Source organism: Parasteatoda tepidariorum, chromosome 2 (assembly GCF_982258835.1).
Source record: "Parasteatoda tepidariorum strain Cologne lab strain chromosome 2, Ptep-v5.0, whole genome shotgun sequence".
Lineage (NCBI taxonomy): Eukaryota > Metazoa > Arthropoda > Arachnida > Araneae > Theridiidae > Parasteatoda > Parasteatoda tepidariorum.
In genome coordinates this window covers 64,491,715-64,513,640 of record NC_141756.1, presented here as the reverse complement: position 1 = coordinate 64,513,640, position 21,926 = coordinate 64,491,715, and the positions used below count along the sequence as shown (strand labels likewise).

Here is a 21,926-nt window from a genome sequence, read left to right as displayed (position 1 = left end):
TTTCAGTAATAAACCTCACTACAAACTATTAAGTAGTTAATTCTTATCAAGTGATATTAAAAACTGAATTCCCAAAGTCACTCAAAAGCTAGTTGTTTTACCTGCAGCTTATTATTAGGTCTGATATGCCAAGAAAGATTGTGCACTCCTATTATAGACTGCTCTAGTTGCAAGATAAAACAACAAACTCTTTTGACATATAAAAAGGAATTTGTAATACAATTAAACTTAGTAGTAGAATAAATTTTAAGAACACAAATTATAAATTAAATTTTTTTTCTCGAGATTATAATAAAGTTTTATGTTATTTATGTCAATAGCTTATTAAAGACAATTTTTTTTTCTTCAAATAAAAAAATTCATATGAATTGTATGATATTGAAGAGAACAAGTTAAAACAATTATTTTATACCAATGTTCACACATACAAAAAGGGGCTATAGAATGAATTGAATAGTTTACCTAAGGCTAAACAAGTAGTAATAACAGCAGGGAGCCCTTCTGGAATGGCTGCTACAGCTAGGGCAACAGCAATTTTAAAATAATACACAGCACCCTAAAACAAATGAAGAAATGAGTGCTGAATTACATAAATAAAAATTTACAGTTAAAATAAAAATTTATTAATTTTTATATATCAATAATTTAAAGTAGTAAATTATTAATTTGATAAAATTTTTGCATTTCTTTAAAGTACTTATCATAGTTTTATGAATTTAAATGAGCACACTAAATGCAAACAACTCTATCAACTGCATTTGGGAAAAGGAATATAAGGAGCTAAATGTCTCATTGTTTCAAACCTTTTTTCACCTCTGTTTTAATAAAATATAATTCAAAATAAATACTTTAAAAAAATGAGCTTCATGCTGCCAATTGGTGATACTTAACTCAATAGGACTGGGGAACCTTTTAAAGGAAAGTCTATTTACTATTAGTTTTAATTTTGGATTTAAAACTTAACAATTATGATTTTGAAAATGGATAAATGTATTCACATGATTTAATGATGTCTTTTTTCGTATTCCTGAAATAATGTCTGGGAAAATTCCATTGTTCAATATTTTTCTTTATCATTGAATTTTTATCCATATCATTATAATTATTACTTAATACTAAGTTAGAAAAAACCTTATTTAAAAATCTTCCACAAAAACTGCAACTGATAAAAACAAAGATCATCCATAACCTAGCGGGTTTGATAAAAATCCTATTTTTTCAAATTACAAAGCAATACAGTACAGCATTAATACTATAAATGCAAACAATAAGGACAAGAAAAAAATAAGATTATTTTCCCATAGTTACATCCCTTTACTGCACATAAATTGCAAGAGAAGAAAAATTGTCCCCTCCATAGTTGTGGTTAATTTTTTTCTTGCTTTCTCGAATTACAAATTAAGTCATCTCTATAAAAAAATCAAATCAAAGCACCATCTATTTCCATACAAAATGATAGAAATTAAATAAGTTTTATGATTAGAACAACAAATTAAAATAGATATAAGTATTATAACAGCACATTTGTACTCTTTGCAAAGAAATTTTGATAAATCAAGACAAATATAAGCTCAACAACCTACACACTGCACAGTTGGCTAAAAATAAGTTTTTTTTTTTAAAAGATAATTTCTTAATGTAGTATAAATATTGAATTAACATTCTTAACAAAATTACCTTAATCCAAGATCCCCCATGAGCAGGATCATTGAAATGTCCGATATTAATAGCCCACACAGCAACACAAATTACAGAAATTACTTTAGACAACTGTTCACCAAACTCATCCAATTTTTGTTGCAAAGGAGTTCTCACTTCTTCTGTTTCAGACATTTCGGTACGGATCTTTCCTGCAATGTAGAATCAAAGTCAAAACTTTGAAGTAGCATAAATAAGCATAAACAATTAAGTATGAAAATAAAGTTAAATAACAGCCGCAAAAGACATTTAAATGAATTAAAATATTTTCTGAAATATTAACACATAATTTCTCAGAAACAAAGTGATTTTTTCCTCTTTTTCGGAAAATATTATTCTGAAAAGAATTTTTAACTATTCAAATGCTAAGATACAGGATTTTCTATTATAAATGTAAGAAATAAATTACTAAAAAAAGTTACAACAAAATAATCTATTATTTTGGTTTGCACAAGTTTCTAAAAATCATATTTTAGTTTAGCCGACCTGGTGGCCGAGTGGTTAGCAGACTGAGGAGCCGCTGGCTTTTTTAATTTTTACCAATTTTTATTATTTTTGGGGGTATTTTTATTACATGAAATGCAAGATTTGTCTGGTAATTTTACATTTCATATTATAACTCTCAAAGAATTGAATCTCTAGAATGTTTTGAAACATTCTAGAGCATAAATTTTTGCTGTAGAATGTTTCAAAACATTTGCTCCTAGTCAGCTTTGCCTCCTAAACCAGTAATCACACGATGGGGTACCTGGTTGGATACATGCTTATACTACAGTGAAAATTTTAAGATAGTGAAGTCTATCTTTAGTAGTTTTGATTCAGAAGATGCTGCATCAATTAAGATAGCGCTAAACGTGTTCGCTTCTGATAAAATCGAAGGAAACTTAGCATTTATCAAATCTAACTTTGGTATTGTGTCCTCCACAATTACAAGCTTGGAGAAGCAAGAATTGGAACTTTGTGATGCAATAAATTATATTGACGTAGTGAGTCGAGGGTTGCAAGGGGAAAAATATGACAAAGTGTAGCAGGTAAATTGAACAAAGTTTCGGAGAAGAATACTGGCTTCCAAACAACGAAGAAAATCTGTAGGATAGTAACAGGTGAAGCAACAACTTTTCAAATTGACGAATTGTCAGTAAGTGAGACCGTCTTTTTTAAGAACGCACCATTAACATCAGTAGACGTTGAAAGAAGCTTCTCCAGGTATAAAAATTTACTTTCAGACAAGAGACGCTCGTTTACATTTAAAAATATCAAAAAACATTTAATAATCCAATGTAATTCTGATATTTAGTAATATTATTAGACGTAAGTTGTTATATTCATTAAAGTTTCTATACAAAATGAAAATGTTTTGGTGTTACTATATTTTCATTTTTTTTGTTGTTATTTCAGGATATAAAACATATTTTTCAAACTTTAATGAACGCAGAACAAGTAGTGCATTACTTCATAGTTTTTGAAATGACTCATAATTTTAAAGAGTGTTATTATTTTAGTTCGATATTTTTACTTTATTTAAGTCATGTCATAAGGCATTTTTAGCGCAATTTTCACATTTTTAAGGGCATTTTTCGCACTTTTTAAGGGCATTAGTTGAGATTTTTTTAGGTCATCAAAATCCGGGCTCTAGTACTAACGTTAAAGCATGTGATGCTTGGATATCATTGTTAACCAATTGAATATTTTTTCATAAGAAAAATTAAAAATTCATAAATAAATAACTTTTGTAGACAGATTAAAAGGTGATTAAAGAGATCATACCTATTGCAGTTTCTAGACCTGTTCCAATGACAATGCCTTTAGCTTTACCAGCAGCAATATTTGTGCCCTGAAATAGAATGAAAATTAAATAAAAAATAATAACTTTATGACATCTAGGCTGATAAATAATGCATTTTAAAAATCCACATTGTTAAAATCGATTATGAAAATTTTTAAAAGCATAAAACTTCGTAACCTATAGAATTATTAACAAGTAAAATAACTTTTAAAGATTATGTTGCAATTAAAAATAACTTACTGAGAAGAGGATATTCTTCTTATCTTGATTCACAGCTTTTAAATCTCGAATGGGATCAGTATGCTTAATCACAGAAATAGACTCACCTGGAATACAATGTAAATCAATTGAGGTGATATATAAAGCAATATTAAATTAAAAAAAATTAAATATTTGTGCTAAATATAATGAAATTAGTTTCTCATTCTATATTTTTAACGAAAAAAAGGTTGATAAAATCAAAATATGCAACTCTTCATTGAATAAACTATTTGTTTGACATAAATTGTACAAGATATATACAAATAGAAATAAATTTAAGTAAGCTGACAAATTTGCTTTTTAATGAAAATAACATTTTACAGTTAGAATATAGTAAAGTTTTTAAAAAGAGTTTCAATCTTTATTTTTACAAATTAAAAAGTAAAATAAGGCATTAAGAGTGATTCAGAATACATTTCATAGAAATAGTTAATGTCAAACAAAACTGACCAATTTCTATTTTGATTAATAAAAAAAAAATTGAAACCATAGATTAGACTAAAGAAATAACTTCCCAGTTTAAAATATTATAATTGTTTCGAGAATATATGCAATTTACTTGCATATGTTAATACTATCAATTGCAACTTGCAATACGTAACAAAATTAAATTCTCTACATGTTTCCACGTTAAGAAGAGATTTAAAGAAATATTTTCTTATCAGTTTCTACAGTTGATGTTAAAAATATGATATTAAAATTTAAGATTATATACTTCAATCATGTTTTTTAATTTGTTCTCAAACTTGAAAATTATTAATAAAAATATTTTAGCTGAAAGATCTTACTTGGAGTAAAGAGAAGGAGATTTCATTTGAACCTTAAAGATTTTAATAAACAAAAATGACAACTAACTTATACTTTAGCTATTCCTTTTTTTCTTTACTTATCAACTTTTTGCAATTTAAAGTACGAAAAATTGAAGTCTAGAAAAATCAGATTCATGAAAGAACTTCAGGCAGTTTTATGTAAAATTAAATTTTTATTTTGATATTTTATTAGCAAATGCTATTGTATTGAGGTCTAAAACAAAACGATGAGTTTTAAGACAGGATTTTTTTTAGTATTTTATCAATTGACTTCACAGAACTTAACATTAGGAATAAAATATTATTAAAAAATTTATACTTGAACCATTAACAATATTTTGAAATTAGAATAAAATAAGTCACAGTACAGTAAATAAAATTTTTACCAGTCAATATAGATTGATCCACCCTAAGAGTTGTAGAATATATTTTTACCAATCTAATATCTGCAGGCACTTTGTCACCAACTACAAAATATAAAAACATTACTTAAATAATCAATTGAAAAGAAATTTAAAAAATTAAATTTTAAGTAAATTATTGAACTAACCAGAAATTTCAACTAGATCTCCAGGAACTATATCTTTTGCACGTATTCGCTGCACACCCTGTTTATCTTGTCTTATCACTTTTCCCATCTCAGGTTCATATTCCTTTAGCGCCTCAATTGCACTCTCAGCATTTCTCTCCTAGAAATTATCATACAAATAAGTAATCTACAATAACGTTAGTAGAAAACTTATAACTTTTAGGCACACAGTTCAATAGCACAAGAGACAAGAACCCAATGCTTTGGAAACTAAAGGTAAAAAAACTATGCAACAAAAATTAACTAGTGCTGAGCTGAAACCAAGGTTCATTTTTTTTTAAACCACAATAAATTTAGTTTGTAATTGGTATATAAATCATAACTAATTTCTAACTAGATTACCAAGTTAAAAATTGTTTTACTGGTATACATAATATTTGCAAAGTATTATTATAATTTATTGAAAGGACCATCATTAATAATGACAGAAAAAAAAACTATATATACTTCAAGATTTTTTTAAAAACTATTTACAAGATTTAGGAATATATTTGGAACATTCAAATAAAATGTAATTTTAAAGATTGTGCTTTAAAACTAGGATTTTTTTTAAAATTTTCGTTATTTTTTCAAAAATAATTTTTGCAAAAAGAACATTTTTGTTTTTTAATTCACAGACACTAAGCAACAAAAAAAAAAAAAAAAAATAATAATCACTTTTTTTAAAAAAAATAATAAAAATTTCATCTGAAAGTACTGAAATTTATTCTACAATATATCTACAGTAAATTTTAAAGCTACGAAAATCAATAAAAATTTTAAGCAACACCATATGATAATGCTTTGTATATCAATTTTTATATTGATAATTTATTTTTCCTTTATGAAAAAATCAGTTGATTTAAATCAGTGAGCCCTCGCTAGAATATATTCCTATCATTTAAAAGAAAAAAATCAAGATATTCAAATAACCAATAAAAGAAAAACTGTAATAAGAAACTCCTTGGGGCACAAAATCTTACATTTATCGAAAGCATGGTATGACGTTTCTTCTTAAACATTGCCAATCAAATATTTCAGATACAGAAAAAGCTTCCTTTTTTTTCCAAATCAAACTAATTATCATGTCTTATGATTATCACGTCTAAATCCAAGGGTTATGAGGAAAAGTTTTGAATTTTTAAGTGATGTGATTTATCTTTTTATTAGAAAATCTTTCAAACAACAAATAACAAAAATCTTTTATGGCCTCAGTCACCAAAATATTGTTACACTACACCAGTTCATATTTTTCATACAGGGTCTCTACTCAATTTTCTATTAAAAATAATAATAATAATTCAAGGACTTTAATGACTTTCAAGGACCTAAAATCAAATTTTCCAAGGATCTAATTAGTAATAAAGTTAGTTTGTTAAAATATACATCATTTAGATTTTGTTTACTTTGAAGCAGAAATTGCATATTTTTAATGCTCAATTCTTAGTTGACATAGAAAAAGCATATATATTATTAAGTTTAACAATTTTACATTGTTTTAATAGTTGTAGCACTTTTTAATATGCGTAACCCACAACTACTAATACAATTGGTTTGACAGTTACATTGTGGTTTAAATCAGATTTGAAATAATATATCATGCAATTGCAAGTTTATTAAAATCCAAAGCCTCGTCTTTCAAATTTGATAAATCAAAATTTAGTATATAGAAACTGTAATAATTAGATAAAATTTCAATTCTGTACATAATTCATAGAATCTGAAGAACTAAATTTTACCTATTAGCGATGAAAATTAAATGCAAAAATCTGAACACATAGGATAAAAAAAATTATTGATTCTAATTAAAATATTAAAAGAACAATTAACCATTAAGGATAACGATATTAATCTACTGTCAGAAAGTTTATGCAACAATTACGTTTAAAATTCAAAGAAACACTGCATATCGAGCGGAAACTAAAACTAAGTACAAAAACCAAAATTATTTGCCAATTTTCCAATTTAGACTTACTAAGCATCAAGGTTTATGAAGGGAAGATATTATTCTGAAAATTACTCTAAAAAAATTTCAAGAAACCAATCACGAAATTCAAGGATTTTGGGGCTCTGATTTTTTTTTGACAAAATTCAAGGGCTTTCTAGTACTGTAGAAACCCTGTCATAAATGCAAAATACTAGGGAGCAAAAATTTCAAACTAGCCTTAATCTAAAGAGGTTAAACCTTACTTAGTAGATTTGCATTTTAGTAAGTATTTCAATATTATGAATTATGAAATACTCACTTGCCATACTCCAACAACAGCATTTGCAATGAGAATGAGTAAAATAACAAATGGTTCAACAAATGCTGTAATCTGCCCCTCATGTTCTTCAAATAATGCTAAAACCTAAAATTTAGAAAAACAAAAATGTATATTTTGATATATAGAACTTCACATACTAAGAGAAATCAAAAAGCATTAATATAAATTTTTTTTATTAGAGATTAACAAAACAAAAATAGGTATTAAACCTTTAGAAATGCATTCATAGATAAAACTACTTACAAATGAGATTATTGCTGCCAAGAGTAAAATTTTAACTAATAAGTCATCAAACTGCTCCAGAATAAGCTGCCAGAGAGGTTTTCCTAATAGAAAAAAAAGGCAATACTCACATAAAGCAATAAATAAGAATATAATCAAAATGTTTCATTAATAAGTAGGATATTTATAAATAATTTTGTAATTAATTTTAGTTTTTGGGCAATGAAATCGAATTCGTTCTTTAAATTCTATCATGACATAAGTGGAAAGATATTATTGCATCGTTATTTGTTTCTTATTTTGATTTTCTTTCAATATAGATCTCCATTATTTTTTATTTATTTCTTTTAATTTTGAGTTTTTATATTTATTCTTCAATGAAAATTTACCAACTACACTGCTCAAAAAAATTAGGGGAGCCATGTGTTCCCCTAATTTTTTTGAGCAGTGTATATATGTGTATGTATATATATAACTACACTGCTCAAAAAAATTAGGGGAGCACATGGCTCCCCTAATTTTTTTGAGCAGTGTATATAGAATATACTATAGATGAACATATTTAAACTTGTTATTTTTTTTAAATAAAATTCATTAACTTATGTTATTTATGACCATAACTGGCTGAAATTATACATAAACTGAAAAGTAAAGAAAAAAAAATTCTTACTAACTAGAACTTTAAACTCATGGTTTTAACTTTAAATTTAGAACAAGTAACTGGAAAGCCAATAAGAAATTTCCAACTGCTTATAACATGATAAAAATAAGTTTAACAGTAGTGGGTAAATTTTGATTTAGAGATGACAATTTCTATTACACTTTATGGTTACTTACAGTAGGAATTAAGAAATATATACAAAAATAATCACATAATGTGAATCCTACTTAATTATGAATAATTAATGTGATTTTAAATAGATTTTTGATCTTTTACAACATGCAATCAATGAAGTCAAATCTATAATTACAAATATAAAATTCAAAGCTATAATTATAAAATTCTAAATTTATTGCCCACAATAATCATCAATTTCAAAACAATTTTGAGAGAACATTACTATAGAATCCAAGTTTGTTTCACATAAATACTCATAGTCTGCTTTTGTTGATTAAGTGGGCAAAAACAAGATAAAACAATGAAAAGATTTTTAAAGAGAGCAGTTTCAAATGATAATCTTAGCAAAAACTGTAGGCATTAATCTCAACAAACATATATGATTCAAACAAAATTTGTTAATGTAAATTGTTTTTATATCATCAAAACAGTCAAACATCTAAATATAAAATAACAAATAAAGTATAATTTATATTCCTGATTATTTAAATTTTTATCAACTATACTAAATTTTAAAAAGGTAAACTGCCTCAGTTAATAGTGAAAAATATTTATATGGTTGATATTTTTAATATTTCTGAGGATATGTATGCATAGTTCATAAGGAGTCAAAGAATTCAGAGACACACAATACCTAAAATATGTATAAATAAAAATAATATATATAAAGCAACAAAAATTATTATTTACCTTCTTCAGCAGGCAACTCTGGAAAAGAAAAAAAAAAAATTTATTATTTCTCAATTATCTAGATTATACTTACATACAGAACAAGTGTGTAACTTAGAAGTATCACACTATCTTAATAATCTTACACTACTAATTTTTACTTTTAAAATGTAAAAGTTCAGATGCATAGAAATAACTTAGTTTTACCCCTTAATTATAATATTTAACATGGAAATGGTACGACTTGGGAAATTCACTTTAAGATGAAACTGATAAGAATGATTAGGATAATCGCCCATTCAGATAATAAAGAGCCCTACCTAGTCAGTCAGAGAAAAACACATTTGAAAATTTAAGCATACTTTAATAGTTAATTCTACACTTCAATAACCCTGTGGTCTAGTATGTAGCATGAAACCTACCATGTAGTGGACCCTTTTTTGCAGTGGGCTGTCATATAGTGGACAAATCAAGATTTTGTTTAGTTTTTTACTTATAACTTTTTTATTAATAAATTTTTTTACAAATAATTTTTTTTCCTGTTTGCAAACAGCATTAATATAGTTTTATTTTAAGTTCTTTTTAATTATGTGTATTACTTGACATTTAAATTACAGTATTTTTGGCATAAGATATTATTTGTTAACAAATATTAATTTAAATATAATTATTTTATTTAATGAATTTTTTTTATTAACTAGATATTACTTAGCGTTTAAATTACAGTGATATTGAAATCTTTGAATGAAAGGATACTGGTTAAAAATAATATTTATAAACAGAGGTTATAATAAATAAAAAGTTAGATTTTAAGGAGATTCCTTTAATTTTTCTTAATACTTTAGTTCTGATAAATAAATATTATTACTTTACTTTGATTAAATAATTGATTTCTAAATACACATAAATAACTATGAAAACATTGGTAAACCAAGCTTTTTTATGTTTTTGTTTTTCTAATTTCGAAAACTTGTAACGAATAATCAAAATCTGAATAAATATAATAAAAGTTTCCAGTAATGATGAAAAGGGGAGAATGAGTCAAAGTAACTTGATCCACTATCATAAATAAATTTTTAAAAAACATCTTAATAAAAATAAGGCAGTACTGTTAATAAACTGTACAAAAATAGAGCACAAGACCAACCAAATAAAAATATTGTTTTTCAACTCTAATCCCATGGATTTCTTAAAAATATTTGTGGTAAGAGCTGGATGCAATCCTTTTCAAAATTATTTTCTACTGCTGAGCCAATAAATGTCACTTTTTATTATACACAACCAACCATCAGAGCAATCCAATCATTTTATCGCCACAAATCAGGGTTTGAAAAAACCCGGGAATTTTTGAAAAAACCCAACCCGCCTGGGTTTTATTGAAAAAACCCGGGGAAAATTGGGTTTTATTTGAAAAAACCCGGGGAAATTTGGGTTTTTTCATTTAGTGCTCATAAATTTTACTGTGAAAATATTTTTATTTATTAAATAGTATTGTATAAGTAAACACTAAAATTTCAATCTGACTTTTACCTGTAATAAAATTAAACTGGAATAAATATTTAATGGTCTTCAATGTTTTTATAATACGATTAATAGAAAGTGAAATTAAAATTATGTATAATTATAAAGAGTATCAGTTACTTGTCCCTTTTTTCAAATATTTAGATAAATATATGCATTTTAACTTTATAGTTTCAAAAAACAAATTAATCTTAAAATTATAAAAAAGCATATATAAAAAGTTATAGCTCATTTTTTTAAAATCAGATAATAAAACTTTAAATTTGTTTATTGTTGTTTAATGTATCACTTAATAAATTTTTTTTTGTTTGCTTTCAATATTTTTAAACATGATTAAAAGAAACAAAATAAATTGTATTCAAATGAAATCTTAAAAATGTTTAAAGAATCTTAAAAGTAATATTTTAATTTTTAACTGTTTTTTAATTGTGATAAACTTTCTCCAAATAGTTAAAAATTGTCAGCAGATGTTAAGAGTTAACTTTAAAAAAAAGGTCAATTTTTTCCTTTATTATTATTATCATACAACAGATTCAGAGTGTCTACATTTCTCTCTTAGATGGCAATACACTTTTACGAGTTTTGTAGCTTTATCTATTCCTAATCTATTTCGAAGTTTACTCTGCACCAAACCGAAAGTTGAAAAGTGTCTTTCGATAGAGACAGAGGATGCTGGTGCTGAGTGCAAAGAAAAAAGAATTGACAGAAATTTTGTGGAAGCTAGGAATTTTATTTATTTACTTATTTATTTATTTTTTTTGCCATAATTTTCCACTATTTTTTGATGAAAACTGTTCAATAACAGTGTCAAGCATCATTGATTTTGGAAAGTATTCAGGATCGGAAATTTTGGATGCCATAACACGTGGCAGAAATTCTGGATGATGCTTAGAAAGACAGCTTTCTGCTAATTGGTCTTGTTCATCATTTAAAAATTGTCCCCTTGTTTCGGGATCCAGGATGCATATGCTAATAAATGATGTGGCTGAACAGCCTGATTGAATCTTTTTACAAAATGTGTGTGGGGTTCTAATTCATCACACGGTAGTAAGTTAATTCATATTTCAACAGGTTCTGAAATTGAAATGTTTTCTGGTTGAAGCTTTTTTAAAGCTTCAGAAACAATTGATATCTGTTTTTCCCAATTGATAGTTTATTGGTAAAGCCCAACATTATTTAATTTTTTTGACATATAAAATTGTTCAAGAACAATCTCTTCATATTTATGGTAATTATTGGCAAAAGCTTTTACGCGCTCACAATATGAATTCCACCTAGTATCATTTGGTCATCAAGCAGTTTTTTTCATTTGCCCATCCATGTGCTTGATGCACATTTCTAAAATATTTGTTAACTTCAACGATATGTCCAATGATAGTATTAGGAGATACTTCTTTTTGAACCAAATTTTGAAAAAAAAAATTGTGAAAAAAACCACCACATGGGATTTTTCAAAGTGTGCCCACTTGGGGAACACTTTGTTGGGTTATATGAATTTTATATTAAGTTTAGATAACGCATTATCACTAATACATATTTGAATCTTCTTTATTTTTAAGTACATTACGTTTCATAATTTTTTAACTCAAGAGTTATAAAATATAAATGCAGTAATATAAAAGGAACAAGTTTATTAATCTTTTTGTTTTCACACACATTTATTTACTATATTTATTAAACATATGGATATTACCCATTATAAAATTATAATCTGTAAATATTTATAATCAGTAAAAACTAAAATTTCATCTGACTTGAGTTAAATAAAAAACTGAAATAAATATTTAATGGTCTTACATGTTTCTATAATAAGATTAATAGAAAGTGAAATTAAAACTACGTATAATTATAAAGAGTATCAGTTACTTGTCCCATTTGTTTTCAAATAATTAACTCTAGGAAAAGGATTTCATTTTTAGATAAATAATTTTAAAAAGTTCTCCTATAAAAAGTTTTAGCTTTTTTTTTTTTTAAGCTAGAAAATAAAACTGTTTAAATTTGTTGATGTATCACTTGGTAAAAAAAGAAAAAAATTGTTTCTTTTAAATTTTTTTTAATATATTATATTATTATATTACCTGTATGTATTATATTACCTGTTTATTAATATATAAAGCATGCAACTATAGTTGAAAAATTGATCTTTTCAGACTATATTATTTAAATTTTTATTTGATTTAATATCATTAAAATATTACTTTTTTGAAAAAACCCACTTGAAGTTTTCAATAGCACCTACTAAAAAAATTATATGAATATTTGAGTTTCTTTTACTTTACTAATATTAAAAACTTAATCATATAAATCATGCAACTCTATTTGACAAATTTATGCTGCACAATAAATTATATAAAAATAAATGTGAAACAATAAGTTTTAGTAAAAAAAAAAATTTTTTTTTTTTTGAAAAAACCCACTTATCGTTCCAAGTGGGTTTTTTCAAGGTGGGCCCACCCAATAAAACCCGGGCGGGTTTTTTCAAAGTGGGCCCACTTGGCGAACCCTGCCACAAATTGGTCAATGTTTGATAATTTTTCTTCCATCCTCTGAGGGATGGATGGACGTTGGGCGTTTATATCTTAGAGATAGTTTTGATTTCAAAATTGTAATGTATTTGTATTTAAACATGCTTTTAAAACAAAATACAGTGACAGTGATATTGGTGCGGCTTTACACGATGCCTTTCAGCTCCCAGTTAAACTCTTGTCCATAGAAAACTGCACTAACACGAGAGAAATACAACATAATAAATAATATTATCAGGGGCCGTGCTAAGCATTAGACACCTCGTCAAATGTGATAAAATACATTGTAACAAATTGTGTTTTGGCAAAAGTATTGGCAAGCAAATTTAAAAAATAAATAAATATTAATACAATTTTTTTAAAAATACACTCTATCTTAAAAATTACTCGAAAATTAAATTTTTCTGAACAAATCTTGCCATTTTTAGTCGATTGCAGTAATTTTTTTAGACACATCGCATATCCAATTCGAGTCGTATTAAGTCCAGGTAATGTAAGCAACAAAAGAGATTATGTAAGCATGAAACAAACTACCATAAAATACAGAACAAACTAGAAGCCTGATCACTAGATTTAGCAAGACAAAATTCTTTCCTACAATTGTCAATAAAACAGATTAAGTCGTAGTAAGATGCATATTATCATCCAACTGTTTTTGCAGAAAATATGTTTTCTTGTAACAAAAACACATTGCTTATTTAAATAAACTTATTATAAAATTTAAAAACTAAAATGGTTGTTAAAATTAGAAAACTTTACTTCATAGATTACCACCCTTCAATGATATAACCCTCGGCACTTGATTGGCAATGAACGTGTTAAGTTCCCAACAAATTCTTGCTAAAAAATATCTACGAGAAGTATAAAAACTAATAAAACAGAATTATGTAGAACAAAATGATTTAAATAACTAATCTCCTACCTCAATCCTTTTTTTCTGAATGACAAAGATTGTGAAAGTAAAAAATAAAGTGAGACAATAAAAATTTCTTAATTAAGAATTAAAAGATTTAAAGAATGAAAGGCTTCATTTAATATTAAATATAATTATGTAAAAAAAAAGTCAAAATCTTAAAATGATTAAATGCTACTTCAGGTTTATCCTTATATCAGTCAAGAAGCTGTAATCAAAAAGCTATCAAAAATTAAAAAACCTACTCTTTTTTTTCTCCCTAAAAGACGTTAAACATAAACGTTTTCTTGTGCTCTCCCTTTCACTTCTCATTTACTCCTCCCAAACTGAAAAATTACTCTTAATTTGAATTTCCTATGGGAAAAAAATTTATCCAAAAAAATTGTCAAGATTTGCCTTTGGCTAAGATTCTTGAAATCTAGCTTAGACTTTTGATTTTTGGCTAATAATTTGAAGTCCTCAGTACGGCCCTGATGTTGCTTCGGAGGCCTGTCTGAGACCTGGTTTAAATTAAGTGAACTAGCTTTCTTCCCCATATATTCAATTCTACTAGACTACATAAATATCAAAGTTAAAACAGAATAATACATGCACATGGATATAGAATTCATAAATGGTGCAAGAAGCCAGACTATATCTCACTATATTTTCACTATTGGCAAAATTTTTATTACCTTTATTGTAAATTTTCATTCTACAACTACTTATAAGAGCAATATTTATGTGCATAAAAACTACACTAAACTTTCACTTTGTTCCTTATTTGCATTCTTTTAGATTTGAAATTCTTTTAGATTTGTAATTTTGTTAATTGAAACTTATTAATACAGCAATATAAGAAATATTTAGAAAATAAATTTTAAAACAAAAATCAATAAAATTTACCATCTTATAATGAAATGTTTCAGAATGCTCAATGATTTTTTTAAGAAAAAGCAATGAACAGTGTATCAAACTGTCTGATAAAAAACATTAAATAAGGAAAAGAATAGACAAACAGCAAGAAAAAAAAAGGCAACTAGGTACCACAAGGTCATTGAACCATGGTAATAGGTGGTAAACCACCAAAAAGTGTGCAATTTCATTCTAGGATTTGAAGTTGTCATAGCACATCATATTTCTTAAATTAATACAGCTATTCTTTTATAAGTCAAAAATTAAAAAAACATCTTCACATTAAACATTTTATTTCAAAAGCTGATAAAAAATATTGCAAATTATTAAGCCTACAGTATGATTTAAATACAAGTATTTAGAGATCACCAATTTCATCATAATATAGCATTTGCTGATAATAAAACCGGATATTTCAGGACTTCATCAAACTATAACAATACTATAAATAACTCTTTAAGGGGAAAAAGCACTAAAAAGTATGTAATGGAGGTAGAGAAATTTATATTATAAACAATAAAAAAAAATTGTAAGAAAAAGGAAAGGTTTGAAATTTGAATTTAAAAAAATAGATTTCTGAAGCAATGCAATTATAATAAAAATCGTCTTCTTAATTATGATAAAGAATAAAGTGAAAAAGACCTATTAGAAAAACTTGTTCCAGTATATTTGAAATGTAATGGCCAGATTTTACCAATAATCAATAAATTCGATGAACATTGTTTAAGAAGTTGTATTACAATACCAAAATTTTGTGCGTAATGAAAATTTCACAATGTTTAAAGATTTCTAGGTAAATTTTTCATTGGAATAGGGTCTGAAGAAATATATATTTGAAAATTGAGAATTTGACGTATGCAGTAAAAATGATCCTTAAGTTTCAGAAAATTATGTAACAAATATTACAATTATATCTTCAATTTGCAATGTTGTTTTTCTTTTTTTTTTCTTTATAAAAATATTATAAATACTGAAAAAAAAAGCTTATCAAATAAAGAATTATGTACACTATGAACCTGATTGTTCAAAAAGTCTATACTGAAGAAAACAGGGTGCATAGCCAAATTATTCAACAAAAAATAAGCACCTTTTAAGCACTTTTCAAGCACTCAAATAATATTTTAAGCACTTAAAAAATATCATAATTAAGCAGGTTTGCAAAGTTTGACAATTGGCGGTTTTATCTGGTTTTAACCGTCATGTCAAAAAAGAAATCTTTTGGCAATATTTTTGACAATTGTCAAAATTTTTGAATCATGTAAAACGAATGGCGTTTTCATACACTACGAACTGACGATGCGCCGAAATAGAATGGGGTTGAAATAACTGTGAAAACGTTGAATAGAACACTGTGAACAGGGTCTTTCTGCATCATTCGTAGCAAAAATCAACATGGTAAAGAAAAAATCTCAATTTGGAAAAGAGAAAATTAAGCACTTTTTAAAAATACCCAATGAAAAAAAGCACCTTTAAGGGCTTTTAAAAAACGAAAATCAAAAACAAGATCAAAATCAAAATCAACAACACTTTTTACAAACGCTATGCACCCTGGAAAATGTTTTAATAGATAAAAGCTGAGGTGATTTGGAACATGCTCAACTGACTCTGTGTCCCAACCTTATTCTTGTCAAGTGAACATTTGTATTTTACACAAACCATAATTATATAAAAATTAGATCTTGAAAAATACATACCATTTAGGCCATGTTTTTCTTGGAGATTTCTAACTTGTGCTTCTGAAAGACCTCGTTCAGGATCTGTTCCAAAAGATTGTAGAATTTCTTCCACAGTTTTAGTATGAGCAACTTCCATAGTCTTTATATTGCATGGAATAAATGCCACAAATATAAATAAATGCAATAGATGATTTCAGATTCACATACACATTTATGGACAGGTTCACTTTAAATTGTACACAGAAAACCTAAAGATACAAATACATGTCAGTTCAGAAGCTTATTACACAATATCAAATATATAAAAAAAATTATATCATAAAATTTTAACTTTGTAATGTTATTCTTTGTTGAACTTATAATATTCTTAATTTTATGACAAGCAAAAATTTATAACGTTACAAATTCATCAAAGGGAAAATAAGTTACAATAAAGAATGAGATTAGGTAATTAGAAATTGTGAATAACAACATTAGCAAAAATAGTCAATTTATCTTGCATAAAATGAATCATAAAAAATTTAAACAGTTGTATATACAAATCTATTATTCTGCCCTAATTACAATATTTTATGTTCCCACTGCCAAATATATAATAATTTATGGTAAACTAATTATTATTTTGACTGAAAGAATAATCAAATTGTTATTTAGGTTGTCTTGAAAGATAAAACATACATGAACATGTAAGCTACACCAGTCTCTTAGTTTTTAAATAAGAAACAAGTATATACATGTACTTAAAGAAAAATAGTACCTTCAACATAAGAAATCAATTTAAATTCTTTTCTATTTAATAAATGATTAGTATAGAAAAGCTGTAAATAAAATCAGAACTCTTGTTTTTATTTTTGTTGATATAAAAGTGTCTTTAAAATTTTGACAACAACTTAATATTTCTGATACTTTAAGAATTAATATAAATTCTCTTTGTTTTGATAGTTAATTTACGTGAAAACGATCGTATAATAATTTTTTTTCATGCAACGTAATCATATAAATACCTCATTCAAAAACCCACTTTGCCAGCTGGCAACACGGCTACTAGACAAATACTTTTTGATCCAAATACGTAAATGTAAGCCTAATTAAACTTCACAGCTTTTAGAATTAAAGAACAACAATTAAATTTTTTAGAAAACACAGACAATAAAATTTAAGTAAATAGTCAGGAATGTATTATTTCGGACATCTAGATGCATGCCAAATAATATTGATCCAGGAATGTATTTCAGGTCCCTTCGTCATACACTTCTTCATAACCGAGAGCCGGTTAAGTAATGTGGTTGTGGAGTGCGATGATTGGCCAGAAATAAATAAGAGAAAACGTGAACGTGAGAACGGATAAGCGCTGCTGGAGGAAATTTTAACAATTTTAACAAACTTACGTTTTATTATTACTGCAACGTTTTTCATATTATCGCTTTCAACACTTATTTTAGATTTTTGAATGAACGTAAAAGCGGAAAATTATTTATTCATCTCTGTGATTGACATTTTTAATTTCATCTAGACTTTAACGTGTGATTAATTCAATCATTTCAAACTCCTTTAGGTGAAAAAGAATAAATATTTCTAAGAATTTCGTTAAAATTTAAATCTGCAGTGAATAAATAAATTGCAAATAATTCGATTGGTGGAGGCAAAGACTTCAGACTGTAATAAAAAAAATAAGCAAGATGTATGCAGATTTCATCACAAGATAGTCAAAAGTATTTCGGTCAAACATCATTTGAAATTCTTTAACGGGAATAGTCAAAACAAATCAAATATCCATATGAGTGTGGAAGATAAAACTTTAAGTGGAAGATACAAATTAAAACATATGCAAGCAGGCACTCTAGATCCATGGATAATCCATGAGATTTCTAAAAGTAGTCTACTGAGCCATTCTTGACGGTGATTTCTATTGTAATGGAGAAAAGATTTATGCCTGCAAGCGAAGCTATAAAAATAGCAAGCGCAAAGAATCATTCATTTATGATTATTATATGCTGATCAATCATTATAAGTGGGTGAGTCACAGATGTCTTCGTAAAACCCACAGAGTCACTGTTGACTATCTTTCCGTAGATGTTTGTAAATTCTAAAAACAACAAAATATCTTATATATAAACGCATTATTTACCAAATACTTGCTAATGATATTTAAATTTATGCTAATAGCTATAAAAGTAAACCCGTTAATGCTAGATCAAAAAAATTTAAAAAATTTAATACGAATTTTCAGACCTAAATTAAAATTGTAAAGTAGGCAAAAAGAAAGGAACACTCTGAATGACTTTTGATCTAATGATCGGATTTCCAAGTTCTAGGACTTAAACTTAATTGTTTGCGGGGTTTTGTCAAATTCGATAATTAATTACTGCAGATATATATCAGACACAAAATTTGTATTTTCTCTAATTAAACTAATTTTTCCCCCTACGGATTTGGATTTCTTACCCTCAAAATATGGAGGGGGGGGGAGATACAATCTGCGAAATATGGTTCCAACAGGTTGTTCAGAACAGTCCAAAGTTTGACCCCTTAATCAGTAGTGCAACTTGACTTTCGGAGCCTCTGGGGTAAGCACACAAACAGGGTCATCCTTAGTCCTTGGAAGTCCTTAATACTCAGAGGCTCGGGGCTCAGTCCTGTTTGCCCTAATGTTAGCTATGCCTTTGTCCTCAATGTTAATAAAACTTTTTGCCATTTGTCGAAATTTTTTTTTTAACGAAATGAAAAAATTTTGCACACAACAAAATTCGCTTATTCGAATTTTGATCTTAGAATTCGATTTCTCAAGAACTATTCGACCGATTTCGCTTAAATTTTGTATTTTTCAAGATAAAACTGCATTCCTTGAAATTATGAAAAAATTTGTTAAATCTGAAATTTTTGAGACCACTATTAAAAAAAATAACAATAAATAATTATTAAAAATTACTTTTTGCATGGAATTGTCTTCGAATTTGCGAAATTTTATAATTGATGGCGATACATTTTCAATTCGTTTAAAATTCAATTCTCTTTTCGCGCATTTCGTCGAGATATGGCGAAATACGCAAAAAAAGATTAAAACTAAGGGGTCTATTATTAAATGACCCGATTAGGACCAAATTGCAGCTATCCTCTATAGTTTGAGGGAAAGGAATCCAAAACCACCGAGAAAAAGGTAAGTTTATTCTGAGAAAATGCGATTTTGTGTGATTTCCTAACTTAAAATATCGTCTGCACTAATTAACTAGAGTTTATGAGATCCCCCTCCCCCCCATGAGCCATTAAATTTGAGTTCTAGTAGGTGAAAATCTGATCATTAGATCCAAAGTTAGGCAGAATTTTTTTTTTATCGCACTTTACAAATTTGTCGCAAAGGTATAGAAAAATTTTTTTTAATGTCAGCGATTCCCTGAATGTTGTATTCTCCCAATGCAAATTAAACCGAATAACCTCTGAATATCAAAGGATCAAGTGTTTAAACCCTCAAGTTTTTACACGCACGTAGGCCATAGCCCACCCTAAATCACTTTGTAGTAAAACAATTTTCTTCTTAGTTTTCATGAATTAAAATTAACAAATTTTATGAATAGAAAATATTAAAAAAAATTGTAATTAAACTACACGGCTGTTAGAGTTAAACTATAAATAATAATATTTATGCTTTAAATCACATGTTCAAATATCGGAGAATGGCTAATATACCAGCTCAACAGAATAAAAATTTCTGCACTTTGCCTGTACCTAAAAATATGTTCAACTAAACCATTAAATCGTTATACTAAACCATTTTAACAAGACACAAAAGTGCAAAAACTCTTTAGTGTTTTTTAGGTAGATAGCAAGGATGAAATTAAAATTCATTTTTATATGCAATGTATCTTCATTTACTTATTTATTGTCTTGACCAGTTTTAATATCCATTATCTCAAACGAAATATTTCCATGAAAACTGTTTACAAACATTATACTTAATAAAATTTATTAATAACTTTTTGAACAGCTATTTTTGTCATATCCACAATTTAAAATAATTCCAACAATTATTTGCAACATTTTGTAACTGTAAGAAGCGCAGTTACCAAATAAAGAATGGAGTAACTATGTATGAGTAATTCATAGTATATAATACAAAAGAAATTAGTCTAATGCGCGGATCATGAATGTTTTTTTTTAATGTAATTTATATTGTATTGTTTGATGACATTCACATTGGTATTTATTTAACTTCTCTGCATCATTGATTAACTTTAAGAAGTCGTTCAAATAAAGAACATTTGGTAATAGTTTCGTTCGCTTTAGAGCTTAAGGAGTTGGAAACAGTTTTATTGTTTAGTTTTGGAATTATTTTATTTGGAATTCAAAGACTAAAATATGAGATCAAAACTTCACATTATGTATATTTCTCTACATTAACGTTTTTCATAACTTGCTTCTAAATATCGTAGTTTTTGACGGATACTCGTATATTACCTTTGGTATTTAAGGAGATAATACAGAAACTTTACTTCCCTGTTAAATATGATTTTTTCCACTTTAATTTTAGTTCTTATTTGACTAATAATTACTTTGTTCAGAAGCATACGAAGAAACAGTTCATAATAGAGGAAGCACCCCCTAGCGGCGTATGACGACATTTCTCGGCATTGATTCCCATGCAATTTTAATTCTGATGATGTGCACTAACTCACCTGGAAGTTTGACGCTACATTTATGTGATCCCCTGTAATATATAGTACGTTTTTAAACTTGTACATTTCAAAAAAAAGAAGAAAAAAATCAACCGAAAATGTCATTTGAGGAAAAAAAAAAAAAAAAAAAGAACGGTGGCTTGGAGAGAGAAAACCAATTGCAGATTTAAAATCAGCGACATGAAAATATTAAGGACCCATTAAAAAGTCTCATGCAACGGAAAACAAATAATAACTGCTTCCAATGTAATTTTTTTAAAAACTAAAATTGCGATTTAGTATTTATTTATAATCCAGAATTTTAATTTGGTAGCTTGGAAATTATTCTAATGAAAAAATATGGAAAATTATTCCAATAAGAAAATGCATGTAATTTGTTAGTTTCTGAAAATAGAATGAAAAGAAAGCAAAAGAGAATGGAATAAAAGGAAAAACAACGGAATTAAAAAATAATCAACACGCAATTTTTTTTTTTACCTAAACGGAATATTTAAGGAAAGCAGGACTTTTTCCTTCCATTTAAAAACATTTTGGGGCGAAAAGGTCAAAAAATCTTGACGTATATCATTCGTTTTAATCATCTCAATACATGCAGCATTTTCAAAAGAA

General features: G+C 26.8%; 1 protein-coding gene across 4 annotated transcripts in view; it reads right to left on the bottom strand.

Moving 5' to 3' along the window:
- LOC107443147 (calcium-transporting ATPase sarcoplasmic/endoplasmic reticulum type) overlaps window positions 1-21,926 on the bottom strand; it is a 76,231-nt gene that overhangs the window by 23,642 nt on the left and 30,663 nt on the right. For 2 of the 4 annotated variants that reach the window (XM_071177628.2, XM_043048409.3), the window contains exons 1-11: window positions 17,652-17,957; window positions 16,666-16,895; window positions 9,140-9,157; window positions 7,633-7,715; window positions 7,369-7,473; window positions 5,105-5,243; window positions 4,941-5,021; window positions 3,725-3,810; window positions 3,466-3,532; window positions 1,678-1,850; window positions 463-556 (exon numbers count right to left, since the gene is read on the bottom strand). In XM_071177628.2, the coding sequence (XP_071033729.1) occupies window positions 463-556; window positions 1,678-1,850; window positions 3,466-3,532; window positions 3,725-3,810; window positions 4,941-5,021; window positions 5,105-5,243; window positions 7,369-7,473; window positions 7,633-7,715; window positions 9,140-9,157; window positions 16,666-16,783 (964 nt within the window). In that variant the 5' untranslated portion in view covers window positions 16,784-16,895; window positions 17,652-17,957. Of the gene's footprint in view, window positions 1-462; window positions 557-1,677; window positions 1,851-3,465; window positions 3,533-3,724; window positions 3,811-4,940; window positions 5,022-5,104; window positions 5,244-7,368; window positions 7,474-7,632; window positions 7,716-9,139; window positions 9,158-16,665; window positions 16,896-17,404; window positions 17,958-21,926 lie in introns of those variants that run through there. The other 2 variants (XM_071177630.2, XM_071177629.2) reach the window with 2 other exon arrangements.